The following is a 22773-nucleotide window of genomic DNA, read 5'->3' on the forward strand; positions in this document are numbered from 1 at the left end:
CAAGGTCTCTCTCTCTCGCATGGGCTTCTTTCTCATGTGTTCTTTGGGCCCTCGTTATGATTTCTAGGTGTTTGTTTCAGGCTTTTGTATATTAGGTACATGAGCGCTTATACTTGTTCCCGGAGACGGTTCTTATCCCTATTTTTTGGACAGCAAGACCTGTCTCGAGCCTCGAGCTTGTGAATTCGGAGGATTAGAAGATTCGCAAGAAATGGCACCGGTTAGCCTTCCTCCTGGTTTCAGGTTTCATCCAACTGACGAAGAGCTCGTTGCATACTATCTCAAGAGGAAGATCAATGGGCAAACGATTGAGTTGGAAATCATCCCCGAGGTTGATCTCTACAAATGTGAGCCATGGGATTTACCAGGTATTATTTTCTTTTGCATTGTCATCTTCAGAAGGCAGTGTTTTGCTGACGCCTCGAATCGACGCTTTTGTTGCGACTTGCTATGATGGGTCGCGCTCACAGCACACCTGTTTTGGCCTTGCTTCTCGCCATGCATGTTTCAGTTAGATTTATTGTAGAAAGAGTTAGTTATCAAAAAGTTAAGTAGGCCAACAATATCAAGAAATATATTTCTTCTGAATCGTATTTGGTCTATATAACGCAAAAATATCCTCCTCAATGACATCAATTAAGGTTGAAATACTTCATTTTTTGAAGGTAAGGGTTGATTGCAGGGTTTGTTGGGCTGCTAAGGAAAGCAAACTGTCAATAGAATATTAAATCATAGACTTATTATACAACTAAAAGGACTGGCTTCTGTTGCACCTCTTACATCTGATTCAATTCCACAATAGGATTAAAGAATTGTTATTGTCCACTTCCTAGAGAAAGAATTTCTAAGGTTTGCCTTCTATAGCACTTCATCCATCCCACTTGATTCCTCTAACTTCCTAGAGAAAGAATGCTTCCGTCACTATCATGTTCTAGGATAAGATATATGGCCTCAAGATATCTTTTCTAGGATATCAATTAATTTGTGCAAGAATGTTGCTGTCCTTTGTTTGAGTGCATGACACGCTAGCTTCTCACTTTGATCCTGAGGCAAATAAAAAACAATATCCTCTTACATCAAAAAAAAAAAAAGAAGGAAAAAACAATCCTCGTTGGACAACCAAGCTCTGTAAACCTCAATTTCCATTCCATGCAATTGACGAGAAAAGTGAGTTAGACTTCTTTGGAAGATGAAGGAAGAACATAGCTTCTCCAAGCAAATATGAAAATTCCCACGAATGGAAAGGTCACCTTATCTTGTTGTATTTCACTTTCATCTCTAGCTAGTAGGGCAAAATTTTCGGTTTCTGCGACTAAAGCTAAAGTTTGTTTTAGAGTTTGTCACCTTGCAGGAAGATAAAAAGATCCCCTTAACCACCCATTTTAACTTTACTTCCTCCAATTGGATTTTCTAGCTTGCTTACTTTTTCAACTTTAGATGGAACCTACATGTCACTTTAAGTTTCGTAGCATTGATAAATATACTGCAATCTGACAAGAACGGCCAAGGTATTCCATAAGTATAGAGAGAGACCCAAGTCAATAGAGTATAAAAGAAAGGTTGCATGGTCTCCAAGAGATCACTGTTCCGCAGATTTATTTTTTCTTTTTATCGCTTGGCATATATATCTAGTGGTTAAGATGATTATATCCTTAATGTTCTGTAAAGGCATAGCACGAGAACCTCCGAGCACTGTCTAGTTCTAAAGAACAAACTTGACCCCAGGGCAGTGTATAATATTTCTTAAAAGTTGCGACTATGGTATCTTCGTGATGATTTAACTTAGTTACTGTTGGATCTTCTTTTTCTTTTTATATACTTATAAACTTTCATGCAAACCCTTCTCCATCTTCATTTGCACTCCATCTTCGTCAATATTTTTTAATCATCATAAGGAAATGATTTTAACAAATGTAGCGAAATGATTATTTCAGAGAAGTCGTTTTTACCAAGCAATGATCTTGAGTGGTACTTCTTCAGTCCCCGAGATCGCAAGTACCCAAATGGTTCGAGGACAAACCGTGCAACTCAAGGTGGTTACTGGAAAGCAACAGGGAAGGACCGCAAAGTAAGCTCTCAGAGGCGTGCAGTGGGCATGAAAAAGACTCTTGTTTACTACCGAGGCCGAGCACCTCACGGCTCTCGAACTGATTGGGTCATGCATGAATACCGTCTAGATGAAAAGGAATGTGAAACTGCCTTTGGTTTACAGGTGTGTTTACTAGAACCTCCTTTTCCATTAATTCTAAATGCCACAACTAATTCAATCCTTTTCTTTCACCCTCTAATGATATATATCATCGTTACTTTTCAACTTAAATTATATATGAAAAATTATGCTTAGCCTTTTGAATGATTAGGATGCCTATGCGCTATGTCGCATCTTCAAGAAGAGCACACCAAGTCCAAAGATAATAGAGCATTACGGATCTCCTTACGAAGAACACTCCCAGTGGATGTCAAATGATCGTTCCCCTACCGTTGATCTCTTCTCTGATGGAAGAGGTGTGGTCTTGGAGAGCCTTTATCCTCGAGAGACATGCTCATCTGAGATGATCCAGGGTGCATCATCTAATGCAAGTGCTTCAATTGATACCAAGTGGATGCATTTTCTCAATGAAGAGGCATTTGCCTCCTCAACTCCATTTCACCACCCTTCAAGCATTTCTAATGTGCCGTCCAAGGTATATTCAACCTAATGATCCCTAGATTATTTGTCTAATGTAGCAGTTATTGAAAATACATACAAACACTCAACTGGGTCACCACTCAGATCGGTCAAGTCTAGATCAGGTGATAAGTCTCATATCTATAATCTGAGCTAGTAGATATGATCTATTACTTTTAAATTGCTTACACACAAAATAGTATAGGATTTAGAGACCCTTAGTCTATGTATCAAGTGGCCAAAAATTTAGAATATTTAATAACATGAAATCATACTTTTTTTACCACATGATGTACATGCTAGCCGTTTCCAAATTACATAAACTTTAGTGTGTAAGTAGTTTAGTGTAATAAATCACATCCTATGCCTCTGATTACTGATATGAGATTCCTTCGTCCGATCTAAACCTAACCAAAATCGAGTGGAGATCCGTCCTGGTATTGCTAAGTCTACCAACATAATCGTGTGTCAAATAGAAGTAAAAAATTGATATTATTATTTATATTAAAGATACGTAGATAAATTTTAATTTCACAAAAGTGGCCTAAAGTTATTAGAGGATGGCAATATCAATAATTATTGGTATTCTTGTATTTATCAATGAATCAAATGAAGAAAAAAAGTGCTATCCATATCTATTTCAAGTGAGTAATTTTATGTGCCGGATGCCTCGAACCCATTCTTCTAAACAACCTACAGCAATAATAAGGCAACAAGAAAAACCTTTAGTATTCAATAACATTCTAGGGTTATTGGTGAAATGCCATTTAGTCCCCTAAGAATGTCAATGTGCCTGTCATGCAGGTGGATGTAGAGTGTGCATGGCTGCAACACAGGCTCTCCATGCCCCCTTTGGAGGTGGACTACCAACAACTTGATCTTTCCGAACCTAAGATCCTTCAATCTGGGAGATTACGAGGTAATACTAAAAAGGTGGACAATTTGCAAGAGATCCAATCAATTGCTTCAGCCTCTCAGGAACTTGTTAACAATGCTAGCTACACTGACATATGGGCTGGAAGTTGTTCTCAGTTTGATGAGTTTTCCTCCCTATTGGAGTTCGGAGTCAATAGGAAAACTGAAGGCATACACTTCTCTCAAATGGATGGATTGGGTTCTTCAAGATCCATGCCTAAGCCATATGAAGTAGAAGAGCCAACAAAGTTGATAGAGATAAGTGATCTAGAAGAGGAGTTTAAAGATAAGAAGAGAAAAGAGAACCTAAAAGGGGTGAAAATATTGAGCAATGAAATAATAGAGGTACAATATTCAAACATTAAATCAGTGACAACCTTCTTTTATTCCTGTTAAAATATAACCATTGAAGATAACTTTAAATAATTGCCAATCAGATAGCTCTAACGGAGCAACAGAGCACACCAATTGAGAGCATTCCAAGTCATCAAGTAAAAGAGAATGCAGATGCTGAAGGTATGCATATAAAAATATTATCTTATTCATTTGACTCCACTTTAGATCATTCCATTAACTCAAAGTTATATTGTAGGAGAAGCCAATCTATACACAAATTCGCCTGATAAAGGAGGCATTGGCAACAAACCCATCTTTTCACAAGTTCAACCCGATGATTTTGCTCTTGGTTTCATTCATCCATTGGAGGTCTACCAGCAGGACCACGACAACAATGCTTATGCCACGGAACCGGCAATTGATGTTTATGAGAAAGTTGAAGTCAAGCATGGGTTATTTGTTTCAAGTGGGGGTGCAGCTGAAACATTCTTTCTTCATGTTGAGCCTTTGAAGAAGGTCAGGTTCCATCTGAACCCAATGGTTAGACAAGACATGGCTGAGAGGAATGAATTTCCAACAAAAGATAGAGGTAGATTTTCTTTCTTTGGCTCGTTCAAGGCATTTATTGAAGAAAACACTCAGAGGATGACAGGGAAGATTTCCATGAAGGCACTCAGAAGGTCCTTTATTGGCGACAAAACAGTGTTTGGAATGCTACAAATTCTTGCAGTTCTGATGACATCATGCATTTATTTCGGGGAGGTGTCAGATCAAGCAAATCTGAGGAAGCAATTTTTTTCAATGGATCATCCCATGAAAGGAGAAAGAGAGGGTAGATATCTTGACGGACCAAAGAAAGCGAAGGAAGGTGAAGACAACATTTGGTTTCTCAACGTCAGAGGGAAAAGCATTTCCAGTACGTTTTTAAATGGGAAATGATCTTTCCTCGCTGCAGCTTTCGCTCTCTATGCTTCAAAAGTCACCGACTCCTGACCTTGAAGACATAGCCATGGCCTATCCTTTTCTGTTCTGACAATATTTCATTTATTTGTAACTTATAAAAAACATACTGATTAGCTGTAACCAGACACTTGTTATGGTTACTCAAAACATTAACATAAAATATTTCAAGTATACAAGAATTAAATTGTCATACATTAAACTTGATTTTGCATGGGTTATTGGATAATGTTAGACCTGATTTGTGGTTGGGTGTCTATGATAGGCTGACGCAACCCGGCCGACTTGGTTTAATTTTTTTTGAAGGAGGATAAAAGAGAATTTCAACCATCCAAAACCAGCCCAATGTTAATAAATTTCCTCTCCTCATTTCTATAAGACTGCAGCCTCTCCCTCTTCCGTGATGTGTGATCTCAAAAACTATAGTGTATAGAAAGAGAGAGACAACACCAAGAACCAACCCTTTCCTTCCCCAACTACCTTTATCATTGGTGTTTGTGCTGTGAGAAGAAGGTTCTTCTCATGTAGATCAACCCCACTACGAGAAAAGGAACGTGAAATACCCGTAGTCAATCGATTTCATTAGGATGCAAGAGAAAACTCGAAGCTTGGTCGATCTTTAATCTTTGTTTTATATTGGTATCAAAGCAATGATGGGTATTTTCATTTTTGCTCATGCTTCCTCTAATTCTAGGGATGTTAAACATCCTTTTGAAAAGTTCAGTTTAAACAGCTTTCCATAACCTAGCAATTAGAGGGATCTTGGTGGTCTCTCATGGTAACTTCTTACACAATATTATGTTGTTACTTTTAGGAATTAGATGGATTATTGGGATGTGATCAATCCTGGAAATTGTCAGTCAAATCCATTCAAGAGATTGCCAAGGAGTGGTTGCACGTCCTATCGGCCAAGAAACGAGAAAGTTATAAGGGCCTAAAATTGGTGGTCGAATCAGTTTCAAAAGAAGGTAGAGAACTATCATCTAATGAATAGAGTGGCACAATTCATAAATTAAATAAACACTGTACCTTCTTTTCCATTCAAGTTCCAGGTGTTTAAGTATTGGAAACGGTTGCACAGTGTGTCTGTGACGTGGAATAGACACAGTGTGTCTGTGACGTGGAATAGACGTGTTAGTAAGTGAGCATTAATGTGGCGATGACATTGCTGTGGCATGATGATAATGTGGCACTGGTGTGTCGTTGATACAATGCGGACACGCTGTTGATGTGACATTGATTTGTCGCTAACATGCCACAACCATAGCGCTAATGTGTCGTTGAGCTAACCATGAAATACAGCCCATAAGGGAATGAATCAAAGAAAAGAAGGTCTATCACTCTCAAGTCAATGATTCGACGAGAAGATAAAAGCGAAGAATCTGATAATATAGAGGGTGGGAGGAAATAACCCTTTTAACAAGAAGATTTAGAAGGTTTATGAGAAGAAGGCAAGGATAAAAAAAAAAAAAAAAGACATTTGACTAAGAAGTAGAGAGAAAAAAAAAAAAAAAAGCTAATATGCTATGAGTATAAGAAGCCTGGTGACTTTAGAGCAAACTACCTATTACTAAAGAAGGCTCTGAAAAAGCCAAGAAAGAAGGCAATGGCCGTTGCTTAGAGCGACGGCAATGGTCGTTGCTTAGGGTGACAACAACGAATCAAAAACAACATGACAAATCCAACAAACAACCAATCTACGACTCATGTTTGTAAAGCTGAGGTAAATTCTATACCTTTGAATGATTTCACTTTTGATAAAACTATGATGCTTTTTAATAGATGAGTTTAATAGATGAGTTTAAAAAACAGAACTTAAACTAAAAAATCAAACACTCTTCACTGAAAAAAAAAATCAAAAGCAAAATAATCATTAATTTAAGAAAATTGGAATCTGAGCAAAGAAGTTAACAAGCTGAATAACCAACAAATTTACGTTAAGTTATGAACAGTTGAATATAATGTTGAATAACCAACAAATTATTTTTGACAAAGCTAAACCTGACTATAATATGTTATTGAGAGCTTCCTCCTATCCCCTGAGTATCATCCTGACTTAGGCATCAGAGGGTTCCTCACTGAATATACCCAGGCAAGAGGACTTCCTTGTTTATGTTGTTTCTAGTTGGAGCGTCATTTCAAACCAGCCTTCTCGCAACTGCCTCTCGCATCAGGTCTCAACCCGACACGATCCAAGCAGTCGATCACCGAGTTCTCCAGCACTAACGCTTTACTCGTTCGGCGCTTAGGACGAGCAACAAACAATAACATGTTTACGTGGAAAAGTGTTTGGGTAGCAAACTTGATCGGAAAGAATAAGCTTTCATATGAAGTGGGAGTGTTTATAGAATAGGACAAAAGGGAGATTATAAATCAAAGGGAGCCCCAAGTCATGTACCTAAGCCAAGTATTTCAATGTGGAAGCTTTGGTCTTGCCAAAAGAGTGAGCCAAGCAACCAAGAAGTGGCTTAAGCATGGCACATAACAAATTGAGAGTGAGGAGAACATCAGACTAAATAGCTGTTAGAGAGATTGAGTGGAGAGTCATGTTGAATCAGTCAGAACATGCCCGGTGAACTATGGGTTTTATTAATTGACCTAACAGAAAGGATCATGATGCAATACAATATTAAGCAATTATTGAAAGTAGTACAAGATCTGATGGTGAACAAGATGGGGCTAGTGGGAGAATAGTAGCCCCAGTGGTTGAAACTACCAAGAAAAGTGGAGTCCAGGCATGGGCAAGAACTAACACTTGACATATACAGTTACCCATGCGTCTACAATTCTATGTATAAATAATGTGTTGTCCAAAGATGCAACCCAAAAGAAAAGCGTGAATTAAGTCCTTAAAAAATTATAATTATTTATAATTGAAAAACAAACACTCAAAAGTGTTTGTGTAGTAAATGATAATATGTATGTATAGTTATAGAATTTTGAGTGTTGAATGCAAGATGGAATAAATACACGGCACAACAAACACAAGTTTTATAGTGGTTCGGTGCCAAATTCAGCACCTATGTCCACTCCTTGAGGCATCCTTCTTGAAAATTTCACTCTAATATTATCAAAGATTATAGCGCGATTGTTCTACTCCGGCTCACAATCAAACCTAGTTGTTTTTCGCTAGAAATCAACCGAAAAACCACCCCAATCAAAGCTTTCCCTTGGTATGATTATAACACACAATCCAATTCAAGGTTTTGATGGAGCTTTGCCTCAAATTTCAAACCCTTTGAAACTTGTTATAACGAAAACACAAAAATACAATCAATGAAAGAAAAACTTCTTAATGAGTTGATTTGAAGTGGTTGAAGCATGTGTTGGTAGTAGTAATGCTCTTGTTGGATGCTTGGAAGCTTTACTTTCATGCTCTCCAGTGTGGGTGAATGTGATCTTGAATGCTCTCTCACTTAACGACACTTTTCTATTTGCTTTTCTTTTTTCCTCGTTTTTTCTTGTTTTCTTTTGATGTCCCAAAGCATTTATATCTTGAAAAGTAGTTGGAAAACTTTTTATAGCCATTAGAGAGGAAAATATAGCAAGTAGGAGCGAGAAAAACTATTTTAAGCTCATAGAAAAGTAGTTGTTTGAAGTGTCACATACAGAGGGGTCGACTCATGATCTTCAAAGGTCAACTCTTCTTTTTCTTAGATCGACTCGAGAAAGCATTAATTTTCACTATATTCTGTCTTTCGCTAGGGTCATTCTGGGGTCGACTCATGCTCAATAGGGGTCAACTTAAGCTGCTTGGGTAGACTCGCAGAGGGACTATTTTTTATTGTGTTCTGTCTTTTGCCTAAGACTATTCTATAATTGACTCGATTGATCCTAGATCGACTCATAAAAGTGCACCTGTTTGCTCCACTGTGCTAGGGTCGGCTCATGTAGCTTTGGGGTGACTCTTGAAACCCTTCATAATTAAAATCTTCTATCTAAGCCTATGGGCATTTAAAGGTTGGTTCCTCATGACTTGGGGCAATGAATTAGAAGAAATGTCAACCGGCAACCGTATCTGAAAACAACGATTAGTGGATATTGGTGACAGCAAGCAAAGAATTGGGGATTCAGTGGTGTAATGTTAAGAGGCCATGCGACATGAAGACATTGATAGCAATATGAGGGAAGTTCCCATCAGGCAACAACGGTTCTGCTTGACCCTACAAAAGCTTGCATATGCTGTCAGTGAAGATTTTCATACTATTTTTTCTGACTTTTCCAAAGGAAGAAACTGAAAATTCAGCGATTTTAAAAACAAAGAAAAGCTCGTCTAATACAAAACTTTATAAATACTTTTCACATCCTTTCCAACTTGAGCATTTTAGGTTGAATTCTTCTTCATATGTTTAAATTATTTTAAGATTATTTTTACTTCCTCAATGCATCCTTAAGAACTCCAAAAACACAACTAGTAAACTTTTACTCAAATATTTTGTATAATCAAAATCAAACCTTTTAGGTCAACAATCTATCCCTTTTTAATAATGACAAAACCTTTAAGTACTATGATAAAACAATGTGTGCTAGGATAAAAATAATCAATATTCACTATTAAAAAATGATTTACCAACATGGTATCTAAATAAGTTAATTTTCTTGATACCAACAATTTATTTATAATATTACCAACTTATTGTCAATGTCCAACCGATTTGAAGGTTCATTTAGGTCTTATTTTTAATGTTCAAATGATTGCTCTTGATTACAATCATATTTTTCATGTCTTTTCTTATTTCTTTTCTCTATTCTTCTTATTTCTCTTCTCAATACTTGTACCATCTCTTCCCCTTTTTGTTGTTATGAGAAAGAAACATGCATTTGAATTGAGGAACGGAGTATTGTAAGGCAAGTAGTATGTTGCGGAAACTAGTACATCATAGCAAATAAACTACCGAGATAATTAGGGTGAAGTATCTAGACACTATAAAGGAACTCCTAAATGACTACTCAGAGGATCATAAACTATGGTAGGAATGATGGATGGTAGAGCACCTAGATCCAGGGGCTGAACTAGAGGGTCTGAAGGGTCCAAACTGAGTAAAAGGATGATAGAAAGGTTGAGTGGTCCCAATCTCTTGGACAAATCGCCCGATCATATCAACAAGGGTAAAAGCTAATGAAATGAGAGACTAGGTCGATTTTCTCGGCCAGTCCCAAACCCCTCTAAGGCTATCCTAAATCTAAGCTCCCATCCTCCGCGTCTTAGTGGTGAAGTTCCTAATGTCGTTCTGCTCTGAATTCTACAGAGTTCTCATTCCCTTTTGATCTCTATGGTCCTCCAAAGTTGACTCATCATCATATGTCTCACCTCAACTTTACCATCATCTGAGTGAATGAAGATAGATAAGGCTCTAATCTCTAATCCATAGAAAGTATGCCACATGGTGACTACAGAAATCTTTGCTAATCTTGGATTCTGCTCTCCTCCTGCCGAAATGCTTTAGATGCTACCAACCTACCCATAACTTGCTCAACAACAACTCTTAGCTGCTCCTCATCTAGTCTAATAGTCTGACTAGTAATGCTTTTTGAATGCTGTCTAAGGATAGATATTAAAAGATGCAGCAAAGTCTTCAATCCAAACAAATGCTGGCCTATACTAATGCTATTATTAACGATTCAAGTTACATGCTAATCCTTTTCATAATGTAAAAAGTCTAAATAATGTCAAACACGGTAGTTTTACCAACACAATATTGCCTAAGAAATTCTAATTGTAGAAATGAAAACATAACAATGTTAACTTTGAAGAAGTTTCAACCATCCTCCTTGAACTTCCTACCCATATAATTCACTAAGGAATAATCTAAAAATACTGTCTTCAAGTTCAGTTTCTTCATTGGCAAGGCACAACGGTAGGCTCCATGGGTGTGGAAGTACTTCTGTCGCACATGTCAGGACCAATACTTGTCACCCCCTCTTCCTGATATAAAATGAAAACAAAGACAATTATGCATACAAATGCAAGCATGAAGAGGCATACAGGCACTAGGATTAGAAGGGAAGGTTAGGCAAAGTGATGGACCTTGGCAAGATTTCTGAAGTATGTGGTGGTGTAGTTCCCAGTAGGAAAGAACACTTCAATTAGATCAGCTAAAACCAGCTGGGGCTGTGCAAGGGCTCCATCAAACCAATCTTTCAAATAACAAGCACTTGTTAGCATAATTGGACTTTTTTTCAAAACATGGAAAACATAAAATAAAAAATTAGAAAAGTATCGTACAAACCAATATGTTGGGCCATTATGTAAATTCAATGAAAATTCTAATAATTGTACACATAATTGAAATTATGTGTCTCTAAAAGTAAAATATCAAGCACATTGTTTCCAGATTTTCATGGTTCCAAGGTATGCTATAAAATGTACTTTTATTTCTCTAATAAAAAAGAAATGAATGCTGTTTTAGTCACATAAAACATTGTAACTTGAGGACAGATGCAGTAGGGTTGTGCATCCAAATGATGTCAAAACTTAGCCAGCTGATGCATATAAGATGGTGAGCCCTCTTTTGAAAGTCGAAACAAAGTCATCTCGATCATTGTTTCAGTTGCTTCTGGTTCAAGTTCAGAATTCATCACCATCATCAGAATTTGATGGTAGATACTAAGGTCGGTGGAACCGTCGCCCGGTTCGAGGCATTCCAAGCTATACCGGCCGTGGACCGGAACAATTCTGGCAACGAAAACGAGATCGGCACTGGAGGAGGCAAAGACGAAAGAAAAAGACGAAAAGAGTGAGAAAGCGGGAGAGGAAGGTCGAGGCCGGCCAGGGAACCGCCACACGGAGGAGAGCTGCGGAAGAGGGGCCCATTTCAGTCCCCTGTTTCATTTGAAACAGAGGCATGAGGGGCGCTTTTTATGTTTAGAGTTTTTAAGTGAAAGTAGCGGAGCCCTTCTTCTGCGGCTTCTCGGCGGCTCTACAGCCTCTGCCTCCTCTGCGCGACAGCTCTCCGACCTCCACTAGCCTCCTTGGCCTCCCCCTTCTCTCTTTCTTTTTCTCTCTCATTCTCCCTCCCCCGCCTCTTCTACTGTGTCGGTACAAGCCCGGCACGGCATGGCACGGGTTCGTACCGACTCATGCTACTGGGCGACTGGTACAATGCCCAGTATCGGTTCTGCCAACTCTGGTAGATACATTTCAAAATTTAAAGCAGATCCTTCATTTTACAATAAAATAAAGAATATATATTAATTCAAATGTATGCACAGGAAAATAGCTTCAGAACATAAGAAATAAATGGTTTGGAAAATAAAACAGAGACCATATAAAGAAAAAGGTGAGATGAACGGTAATTAGCTGCTTAATGCATGAATATGAAAACAACATAAAATTGGTTTGTTTGGTAAAATTCGCAATTTACTTGCTCATGGTCTTATTCAATTAGTAATTACAACAAAAATGTTGTTTCTGAGTCCTCAGAATACAAAGAAACATTTGGGTCATTAGATTCTACAAGCAGGAACAAATGTGACTTTAAGAATTGTGGGATCCAACTTATTTGCATTACAATACCTATACACGAAATCTACAGTTTAATATTTCTGTAGACAGTTTTGAACTGGCACGATTCAATTCCAGTAAGGTTACAGATTACATTTTATCTAGACCTTAACGTGGACTGATGAGAATTTGGATTGTAAGAAGGAAGAAGAATTCAGAGATAATTAATATAATCCGTAAAACAATTAATAACTCATAAACCATGCATCTACTTCCGAGTATAAAAATTGGCAGGAGAAACTGGGAACCTGCATTAACAATTATTAGACTATGTAATTAGTAACCACCAATCTTACCAAGTGTTGCAGAATCTCGCATTCTCTTATCATATCTCCACAGGCTCTGATTGGTGATAAAGCCAAAGCATGAGCTGTCTTCAATATCCATGTTCTCAAGGAATGTTGATAGTGTGTACTCTGCTGGCTTCAAAACGTATGTTTGATCAATTACCGCGTCCACAGTCTGATGACACACACAAAATCATTTGGTTCAGCTAGCCTTCTATGCTGTTCATTTAAATTGTTTTAGAGTCACTAGTGAAGTTTAGTCAGTACAGAATTCCTGCTTTGTCAATATGGAAAGAGATAAATGTATTGAACATTAAATGCAATTCAGCTGGAACTTTGAGATCCATTGAATCAAGGTGGCCCTTATGCAAATTCTGCAACATCCATTAGCAACATTTCTTGGGTACTTTTGCATCCATTACCAATTAAGAGTCCATCTATATGATCTAGTTTGATAAAAACTTTCGTCTGATTCACAGCAGAGAAACCTGTGATCTTTCAACAAAAGGTGGGAAAATTGATTTTCAATTTTACGAAATGCAGGAATTCTACTTATCAAACCCACCATCCAGGTAATAGCAGGAAGGTCTACTCATAAAAATCTTGTTCTCGTTTATATCAGTTGTTAACTTATTTAAAAATACATTTTACTTCATAGACCGCTACTTAGGTTTCATCCTCATTCAGCTTTATAGGACAAGAATTCCAGGTCTAAGGTCTAATAAAGAAAAGCACTTGCTGAAAACTTACACAAAGGATGGCATGGAAGTTCTCCATATCCTCTGGATCTGAAACATTGTAGAGATTGTTAGTGATGGTATCATCCACATTCTCACCTCCAGCATCGGTCACATACTGCTCAATGAACAATGTGGGTTTTTTATCCATCCTAGAGCATATGCAAAACCTTCTATTTGTGTCTACATGCATGTGCATGTGTTGATGTGTATCTGCATGCAAATACTCTGCAAGTTCCCAAAAGATCTTACCTGCAACTTGTAACCTTCTTTAGCAAAAGACCATATACCCTAGAAAATTATTATGAAAAGTAAATACATAAGCCTCACCTCATGCTATTAACATAGTTTTATTGATGAAAGTTGAAAATAGGTTTTTTGGTTTCATGTCTGAAAAGCATAAGATGATAGCAATGTCATGGTATACCTGGTTATACTCCACCCAAGCTACAACAGGTTTGAATCGGGATTTAAGGTTTGCTGCAGATTTGCTTAAGCAAATGTAGTTTGCTTTAACCTGCAATGGACAATCAATTGAAGATAAAGATTTTCCAAGTTAATCGAAATTTGTAATGTTTGAGGCCCATATTGACTTTTCTCCCTAAAGAAAAGGACCACATTTGTAGGTAACAATTGACTGAATGTAGTGCATCACTATCATCATGTTTTTTTCCTTCTCCCTCTCCTATTCTTCGGTAGTATGATATTTTTGATCAAATTGGCATGTATTTTTACAGATTAGATGCATTTGTAAGTAAAGTGCATGATGAGTAAATAGAGAATTTTTTGCATTCAATAAAAACCAAAAGTTGAAAGTTGAGCTAGACTTAACTGCATCATACACTGAATTGGCACGGGCTTCTGAGTTTGTGAACGTTGCCAAGTACTTGATCCATTCTGCCCTCTTAAGAAATCCATCAGAGAACAGTGTTATTGTTAGATATATGTCACTTCACACATAAATGTGCATATATGAAACAGGATGCACTTTAGCCTGTGGAAAAAATAATGGTCCTCTGATGCACATACATTCTAATAGATCGCTGCATATGCAAATATAGAAGATATACTTGTTCTTACCTGCAAAGGAGAGCTCTCATCCATAGGTACAAAGGCTGCAAAATTGCAAGCTTGTTCTGCATCTACATTGCTTATGAAGTGTAATAACCCCAAAATATTTTTTTATATAAAAAAGGATAGAATAGTCCTTTAAAATTGATATGAGGGGTAAAATTGGAAGGAATGAAAAGATAATGGCATAGTTGTAGATGCGTTGAAGTGGTAAGGGTAAAATTGGAAAGAAATCAAAAGTTAATGGCATAACAGTAGATATGTTGAAGTGTTAGGGGCAAAATGGGAATTTAATAATATTAAAAAAGGGTGAATAGTATTTTGATGTGATTTAATTGGAGGGTTTGCTGTGGCTTTGGAATGAAATCGAGAGACAGAGAGGGGGGGGGGTTCTCAGACGGCAACAGAGAGGAAAAAAAGAAGGAGAGGAAAGGAAAGGAAGAGGAAGAAGAAGAAGAAAAAGGAAAGGTAGGAGATCCCGGATGCGCTGCCAGCTGAAGGGAAAAGTGTAGATCTTCTTCCCCTCTACGCAAGGACCTCGATTTCCAAAAAGAAAAAGGTAAATATCCATCCCTATCTAGTCTTTTGATGACATTAGGCTATACAAAGGGTGGATATAGTCTAGAAGGGTCGGATAAGGGTTATAGAGGCGGTTAAAAGAGGAAGAATCGGATTTTGACAAATTTTTCCGGCACTACGGAAAAATTGTGTCGAAGTCCCAACTTCGGCGAATTATTTAGGAGGTCAAACGACCTCCGATAGCAATGCATGTTACCTCTTTGGAATCCTCTATGAGTGTAGAATGTTAGGTAAAAATTTCATCAAATTTGGAGTCCTGAAAGTGGATCAAAACCGGGATGAAGTAACCCACTGTCAGTTCGGGTTACTGTTCATCCGAGTGGAAAATAGGGGATTTCATGCTATAATAGAGTATTAAGCCTAGATCAAGCTAAAAGGGACCTTGTACTCATGCAAAGGAGTCCCTAATACACATAAATGGTGAGTTAATTAATTAAAAAGGAAAAGAAGAAAGAAAAGAAAAGATTTAGGGAACAGGGGAGTTGAATCAATTAAAGTTTCCTATGTTATAATTGGCACGTAGATTATAGCCCTTGATACAAGACTAAATGTATTGTAAATGCATGTCACAGTTGGGCAAGAAGCTAGGGAACAAGAGGAAGAAGTTCCCCACTGCCTGCTGTAGATTTTTGGAGGCGTATCAGGGCTGTGCCAGATTGACAGGTGAGTGGGAGCTTGTACTTTGCACCATGAGCACATTCCTTATTTATTTTCATGAATGTTGCCAAGTGTGACTTGATTCCACATGAGCTTATTGATTAATTGTTGTAGTAGATTCCTCTATAATCTTGATTCTCCATGCTTGATTATTCTGTACATGCATTGGAAGGAACATTGAGAGGAATTACGAGGGGTTGATGAGTAATCAAATTGATTCCGAATTATGAAATGATTTCTTTTGTAAATTGATTTCATTTCCTCTATTTAAATTGATTTGTAGAGCCTTTTTAGTGGTATACTGAGTTGTATTGCACTTCCTTGACCCTCACTCCTAACCCTGATGTTAGTTTATGATTGGGTCGGAGTCGAGTGAGTGGTAGTCTTGATCATACTCCTTTTTGGTAGAGTATTGGGAGGGTGCATTATGGCATTTATGCATGACTTGGCAGTATCTGCAGGACACCTATAGTCGATGGGGTTGAACATCGGCCTTTGTGCACATAGTAGCCTTCTGGGTGGGCGGAGCCCAGTCCCTTCCTAGGGGGGGACACGGCCCTAGGCGTAGGATCGGCCGGTCCTACGACTTATATTCTGCTTGCCGCCGGGCATAGTAAGACCCCGCGAGGTGCAGTATGGCTTTCCGCGGATGTAGAATTCCCGCGAGGTGCCGTTTAGTATGTAGATGTGAGATGGATTTCTGTTCTGGATACTGGCCAGCATTTATATGATCAGTGTGGTGTCTTATCCTGCATGTGCATGTGACAGTAGAGAGTTGTTGCTGGTTCGCCTGGGGCGTAAAACCCACCTCCCGATAGCTGTCTAGCATTTATGTTATCGGTATGGTGTCTTATCCTGCATATGCATGTGACAGTAGGGAGTTGTTGCTGGTTCGCCTGGGACGTAAAACCCACCTTCCGACAGCTGTCTAGTGATGATTTACATATTGGTGTGGTGTCATATTCGATGTATGCATATGGCAGTAGGGAGTTGTTGCTGGTTCGCCTGGGGCGTAAAACCCACCTCCCGATAGCTGTCTTGTTGATGATTCAGCCTATTGACACCTGATTTATATGATTCAGTACTATGACCTGTTGAACATATTCATGAGTAGCATATATGTTGACTTGGTTATTCCATATATGCTTCAGATGAGTTGATATTGATTGTGGTGATATTGATGATTTACTCCATATTCTTTATGTTGAGTTCATGTTCATCTTGTTATTGATCTTGAGATTTTACCTCGAGCCATGATTATATCTTGTCTCATGTGCATAGTACTCTCTACTCCACTCACTGAGTATTTATATACTCACTCCCCAGTTTGATGTTTTTGATTGCAGGAAAGGTATTGTATAGAGAGGAGCACGATTAGTGGTTGCCTGCTAGCTGTGCCGCTCCATAGTATAGTATAGTATAATGTAGATAGAGGTTTATATCTTTTGGTGTATTATAAACCTTCTATTGTATATAGTGCATAGTTACAGTCATAGATCCTGTTGTGGATATGGGTTTGACCATGGATGGATTGGGAAGCAGGTATATATATATATGTGTGTAGATCAATTGTGTGCCTGTGATAATGTATTACTATATATTGTCTAGGTTTATTATGTGACAGATTATGTGATTGCTGCTCTGACAGGTAGTGTGTTGTATGTATTGAGATAATCCTGACAGGTCACTATAGGAAAAGTGATCATTTTGTGCATGTATCATGCCAATTTTTTTTCAAGATCTATTGATGATTGATAGGTAGTAGGGTTCTACGCGGTGGCTGGTGGCCTTATGCCTACCCGCACCCTAGGACCGTCGCGGCGGCCCGCCGGGAACGGGGCGGGGGTCGTGACATGAAGTGTGCGGAGAATTGTGAGAGTTGTTGTATATCTGTTCGGTTAACAAGCTGGATGTTGCCACTCGTTAACGACTTCAGTATACATTGCGATGTTACTTGATCTGATGTTATGCCCTTCAAGCTATCTAGCAAACCCAGCAACTGCAAATTTCTTAAAGAAAGTTAGTGGTATAGAACAGAAAAGAAATGGTGAGAGGAGACCAAGTTTAACAATGGCGATGAAATGTTTTCAAAGAATTAAATTAAAGTGGTTTAAAACCATATGGTTGTGAAGCCATCAGCAGGCCATGCAAAGATTAAGCTTGAGAATGGACATTGCAGTTGTACGCCAATTCTAATCAATTATGTCATGAGATAATTGCCACTCGTTGGATGACCATCAATCAAAAAAAGCCAGACTAGGAAAGGTATGTTAGACTAGCCAAATGCAATATTCAGCAGGAGATCATATAATTCCTTTCCTCTGTTCATGTTAAATGTCATAGGTTCCAAATATCTAAAGAATTAATTACTTATTTCAAGTAGATAAATTGAAACAACTGGAATGATTAGAGAAAGCCTATCTGCTTCTTTACTTGGGAAGCTATTTCCTTAATAATCTATAACTACTAAAAAGATGATGCCAAACTACCAAAAAAATCAATTTACAACTTTTTGAGACTGAGATCAGAGTAAGAAAAAATATTAGAGTTACAGTTTTAGGCAGTGGTGAAACTTCAGATTTGTAAGTAGCTTGATCGAGCAATGCCCAAAAATGGGACAATTCAGTTATGGTACTAGAATAATTAAACACTTGCCAGTCCTTGTTTTTAAATTTTTAAAAAAAGAAGATAATAAAGGACATGCTCCTACAACCATCAAAATAGGCATGAGGCAGTTAAAAGACAGGAAGGTAAATGAAAGTCAAGTGAATGATGATCAGAAGATCAAAGGGCAATCCCGCAGACATTCTTCATTAGAAAAGAAATGTATAATCTGAGAAACTGATAGAAAGTACTCATTCACATAGCAGCAGTCCTCACCTCGAAGAATGACACTGTAAAAATCCATCAACAAACAGTAGATTAAAATTGCCATGTAGTGTGAGTAGGTAATGGTACAACGACAAAGCAGAATACAAAAATATTGGCAAGACAAACTATGAAAAAGAAAGAGCTAGTATACATTTCACAGTTAATAAATTATATTTAGTCCATGGACATAATTAAGCCTATTTCTATGCACAGTTATATTTGTTTTATTTACACTTATGCACTGACTAGCAAAATAAACATCAAATGACCATCAGAATCAATTTTTAGATACAAGATTTTTGGTCAGCAAGAACTAAATGTAAAATAGCAATCAATGTAAGGGTTGAACTTCAATGGGTTCAAATTGTATCTTTCATGCAAAAGAATGATTTATCTTCCTTCACACGGATCCACCGTTGAATCGTGCAACGGTTGCTTCAAGATTTGTGCAGGTAGGTGAATGAAGGAGTTCGGAGTGCTTTGAGATCTTACAAGGCACGACCTGCACAATCCAATGGATGATGTGTAAGAACATCGATCATTCTTTCTTGCAATGATACGATCCCCACCAAACTTCAATTCCCCTTTTTGGGGGGAAATTGAATGGTCAAGCTGGTCCAATAGCTAGACAGGCCCATATTTTACTCCAAAAATATGGAGTAAAACAAATCTTTGCCAAATTTAAAAAAATTGGGACAAACCAAGGCTTTCGTCCAAAGGGCCATCAATGTATATAAAATTAAATATGTTCAGGAAACTTGAAATGGTTTTACCTATCCGACATCATAACTTGAAGGATGCCCTTAAAATCAACTGAGATCCTTTAGATTTAGATTTTTGATACTTGGAGGGCAGTATCAAACCTAGGGCCATGGTCATATAAACTGTTATGGGTCTGGGTCAGGTTCGGGGTCTCAAGAATAAGGTCCAAATGGGATCATTGCTCTGCCCTAGTTAAGAGGTTTTCGAAGTATTATTCAAAATATTTTAGCTTAATTGCCCAAACCCTTAATGCTGTTGTCCCACGGCCTGTTCTAACTATTAAGAACGGCCATTACATAAGCATCATGGAGTTATTGATTACAAGCATGTGCAAGGAAATAAATTAAAACAGAACAAAGTAAACATATAGAGTACAATCTTGTACACGTACCTGGAAAATTGGTAGTGTCAACAGAGTAATTGGAGAGTGGGATCACAAAAGACTTGATCCTCCCGGTGCAGTACTTAGTTCGTGACGCCATCCTCGAATTATTCTTTGTTTCACACAGACAACCATACGCATAGATGTCAAGTTCCAACAAGTATTATATGCTTTCGTGTTAAGTAGAGGCAGAGCAAGGAAGAGGCTAGAAGATTTCACCTGCATGAGAAGGTAGCTCTTCCCATCAATGCTGTTCTTGATTACCTTGAAGCTCTGCCCGTAGTATATGTGGAATAGCTGGGCGTCATCCACTTTAGAGATGTTTCCCACCACCGGAACAGTCTTGGCTGCTCCTCTCGCTTGTAACACTAAGAAGAAGAAGGAGAAGAAGAATACAGAAAAGGAATAAGACCTCTTCAGAGGCTTAGAAGAAGCCATGGTTTTGTGTGTCTCGGCACCAGCGCCTCCTTCAACTTGGACGATAATTAGATGATGGAAGGAGATGTGGAAGCTTTTCGGCGGTGGTGCGGGTAGGTGGAAACTTTCTTGCTCTCCTTTGGGTTTAGGGGTTTAATTTATCACGGGGAGAAGCAGAAGGACCCGAGGAGTCCATGCAAGCGCCCGTGCCTCGGAGAGGATGGCGGACTCTTTTCGTCCTGATCTCCTTTTGGTTTGGATTCCGGGCTGGACTTGGTGCGCTGTCATGCTTTGATTTGCTTTTGGTTTGGGTGAGTGGTCTCGGGGGACAGGGATGGCATGCCTCTTTTTGTCTCCGTCTGCTGTCTGAAGTAGAGAGTGGGTTCACGTGAGAGTGCAACAAGTTGCCGCCAGCTGAGGCCATATACCCTCGTGGCCTTCAGATTAAAGAAACGTCACGCCCATTGATTTAAACAGTGGATATGGATACTTCTGTTGTACGTGAATACAGCTTCCTGTATCCGGCTTCATTGAGTCTTAACAAATGTAGCGGTTAAAAAACGTAAAAATACCTCTGGTTTGCTCAAATTTTGAGTGCTGAATTGGATATATAAGTTATCTTCAGTTTTGTTCCTGAATCCTTTTCCTGCTATTAATTGTTGGCAATTGATAGAAAGCTGGTGAATTTTAAGGATATAGGAAAAAAGAATTTGAAGAACTTAATGCATTCGGAAGAGAGTGAAAACTTGGCAGCATTTCTGTTCCTTTTTCTATTAATTTTCTTGACTTTTTATCTCAGAAAATTTAGTATCATTTTCTATCCCTACATGCACCACATGGCTATGCATGCAGTCAATCACAGCCGCTCCTTTTTATAAATTTCATTCATCAAACACTTATTTCGGCGCACCATTATAGGAACAAGTGACCCTGATTAGCTCCGTACATGGCCATTTGGCACAGTGATGTTGGGTATAATTCCTCGTAGGTCCCCACTAAGCAATTGGAATTAGATTTGACACATACTTATAGGCATCTTGTATTTGGCTCCTATACAATCATGCAACCATTTCTTCAAGCATTTTAATCTTATATAGCGCTATCAAATTAGTCCCTAGGCTGAGTGACACCAAGAGTCTTATATTTTTAGCCGTTAGAAGAAGAACCAAAAAAAACTGCTACAAAGTGGAACGGTTTAGAGGCAAAAACTTGGTCCATGGATGGCTATTGACTCACAATGAACTGTCATACCCTCTGCCTCCCTAAATTTTCTTTTTAATGGTAGGACTGCATCCAAGCTTTAATGCAATTTCCAAGGGTGTACTTCCAATCTAAATTGCTGACAATCATGGACCATGATAAACGATGATGATGATGAAATGTAATAACTATAGATAGTACCTTCTAGGGGCAAGACATCATAAATAAGAGTGATCACTGGCTATCAATAGAGTACGGGGCTTCCAAAAAATTATCATAGTGCTACAACAATGTGCACATAGAAGTGTCTATTCCTAGCTTTTTCAACCACCTCAGTATATCATTTGGAGATAATTTCTTTGCTTTGAAGAATGGTTGCTTTATTTGTTGCTATTTTTTTGGCAGTTCCCTCGCATGCTCTTTCTTCATTGATTCCTTCTCGATAGTCATTATATACTTGTTTTTTTCTCTTTTCTCTTTATTCTCTTTCTTTCAATTCTCCCTTTAACTTTCTCTCTCTCTCTTTTCACTTTCTATGTCCTCTTTCCATCTATTACATGGATACTGTCACATTCTGCAGGCACGTGCCAAGCACGTAGCACACAATCGCACATCCATAAAATTTAATCCCTACATAACATGCCAATCCTATCCTTTCTCATCTATAACATATCAATAACTCAGACAGTGGTATTAATAAAGCAATAATACTTCTAGAACAATAGTTTAAAATAAATTTCTAAGAAATCTCATAAAATAAATAAAAGAAAGTCCATACAAATTTTCTATTAATCCATTTATTTAAAAAAGATGCAAATGAAGTCAACTAAGCCCTATACTTCTCTCCGCTCAGCCCATTGTCCCGGTCCAATTTTACACCTGGGCATCTAAAAGATATGAAAAAGAGATGAGTGAGCTATAGCACAGTAAGTCATCATTATCTTTAGTTGGATCCAACATATTAAGTACTAAAAAGTACAAATTTTTAAAATATAAAATTTTCAATTATAAATAGAAGCACGTTGTCTAATCCAAGATAAAATTTTTACAAAAGCATGATTGCTGACATAATTTTCAAAATATTTAATTGATCCGATCAAGAATTAAATTTCCAATTTAAAGTAGTTATTCCATCCGCTCTCTCTTATCTTATGTGACTATGACAATAATTAGTCATTTCACAAAGTCAAATGAGACTAACTCTTGAACAAGAAACATGCTCTTGATTAGTATGTGCCAGCGATCCGCCTTGATTGGCTAGGCTCAAAAGGAAACTAAATCTGAGTCATATGAAAACATCCTAGCAAGCAGCATGTGCTGGTGATTAGCCTCGACTGGCTAGACTTGAAGTTAAACTAGCTTTTGAACACATGTGGTTAACGATCAGCCAAGTTAGCTAGATCTAAATCATATTCAAACTAGAAATC

At 38.0% G+C, this 22773-nt stretch overlaps 2 protein-coding genes across 2 annotated transcripts; one reads left to right on the forward strand and one right to left on the reverse strand.

Moving 5' to 3' along the window:
* Positions 1-211: 211 nt before the first annotated feature.
* LOC103699374 (NAC domain-containing protein 86-like) lies at positions 212-4858 on the forward strand. The gene is made up of 6 exons (XM_039132143.1): positions 212-368; positions 1935-2212; positions 2361-2684; positions 3473-3928; positions 4021-4099; positions 4176-4858. The coding sequence occupies exons 1-6, from the start codon at positions 212-214 to the stop codon at positions 4856-4858; spliced, it is 1977 nt and encodes a 658-aa protein (XP_038988071.1).
* A 5596-nt stretch (positions 4859-10454) lies between these two features.
* Positions 10455-20341, reverse strand: LOC120112451. The gene is made up of 12 exons (XM_039131903.1): positions 19949-20341; positions 19739-19841; positions 18595-18608; positions 17568-17713; positions 14488-14560; positions 14240-14311; positions 13835-13924; positions 13660-13698; positions 13421-13525; positions 12680-12845; positions 10908-11017; positions 10455-10805 (listed from the first exon to the last, which is right to left on the reverse strand). The coding sequence occupies exons 1-12, from the start codon at positions 20165-20167 to the stop codon at positions 10719-10721; spliced, it is 1224 nt and encodes a 407-aa protein (XP_038987831.1). The 5' UTR covers positions 20168-20341; the 3' UTR covers positions 10455-10718.
* Between the last annotated feature and the right edge of the window lie 2432 nt (positions 20342-22773).

Source organism: Phoenix dactylifera, chromosome 11, assembly GCF_009389715.1.
Source record: "Phoenix dactylifera cultivar Barhee BC4 chromosome 11, palm_55x_up_171113_PBpolish2nd_filt_p, whole genome shotgun sequence".
Classification (NCBI taxonomy): Eukaryota; Viridiplantae; Streptophyta; class Magnoliopsida; order Arecales; family Arecaceae; genus Phoenix; species Phoenix dactylifera.

Excerpts from the sequence above, each read along its gene's own strand:
- LOC103699374 (XM_039132143.1), top strand. The coding sequence starts at position 212 with ATGGCACCGGTTAGCCTTCCTCCTGGTTTCAGGTTTCATCCAACTGAC. Across the intron at positions 369-1,934 it reads TGAGCCATGGGATTTACCAG|AGAAGTCGTTTTTACCAAGC; the intron begins GTATTATTTTCT and ends TGATTATTTCAG. Across the intron at positions 3,929-4,020 it reads TGAGCAATGAAATAATAGAG|ATAGCTCTAACGGAGCAACA; the intron begins GTACAATATTCA and ends ATTGCCAATCAG.
- LOC120112451 (XM_039131903.1), bottom strand. The coding sequence starts at position 20,167 with ATGGCTTCTTCTAAGCCTCTGAAGAGGTCTTATTCCTTTTCTGTATTC. Across the intron at positions 14,312-14,487 it reads ATGAGAGCTCTCCTTTGCAG|AGGGCAGAATGGATCAAGTA; the intron begins GTAAGAACAAGT and ends GGATTTCTTAAG. Across the intron at positions 12,846-13,420 it reads ACTTCCATGCCATCCTTTGT|ACTGTGGACGCGGTAATTGA; the intron begins GTAAGTTTTCAG and ends GTGTGTCATCAG.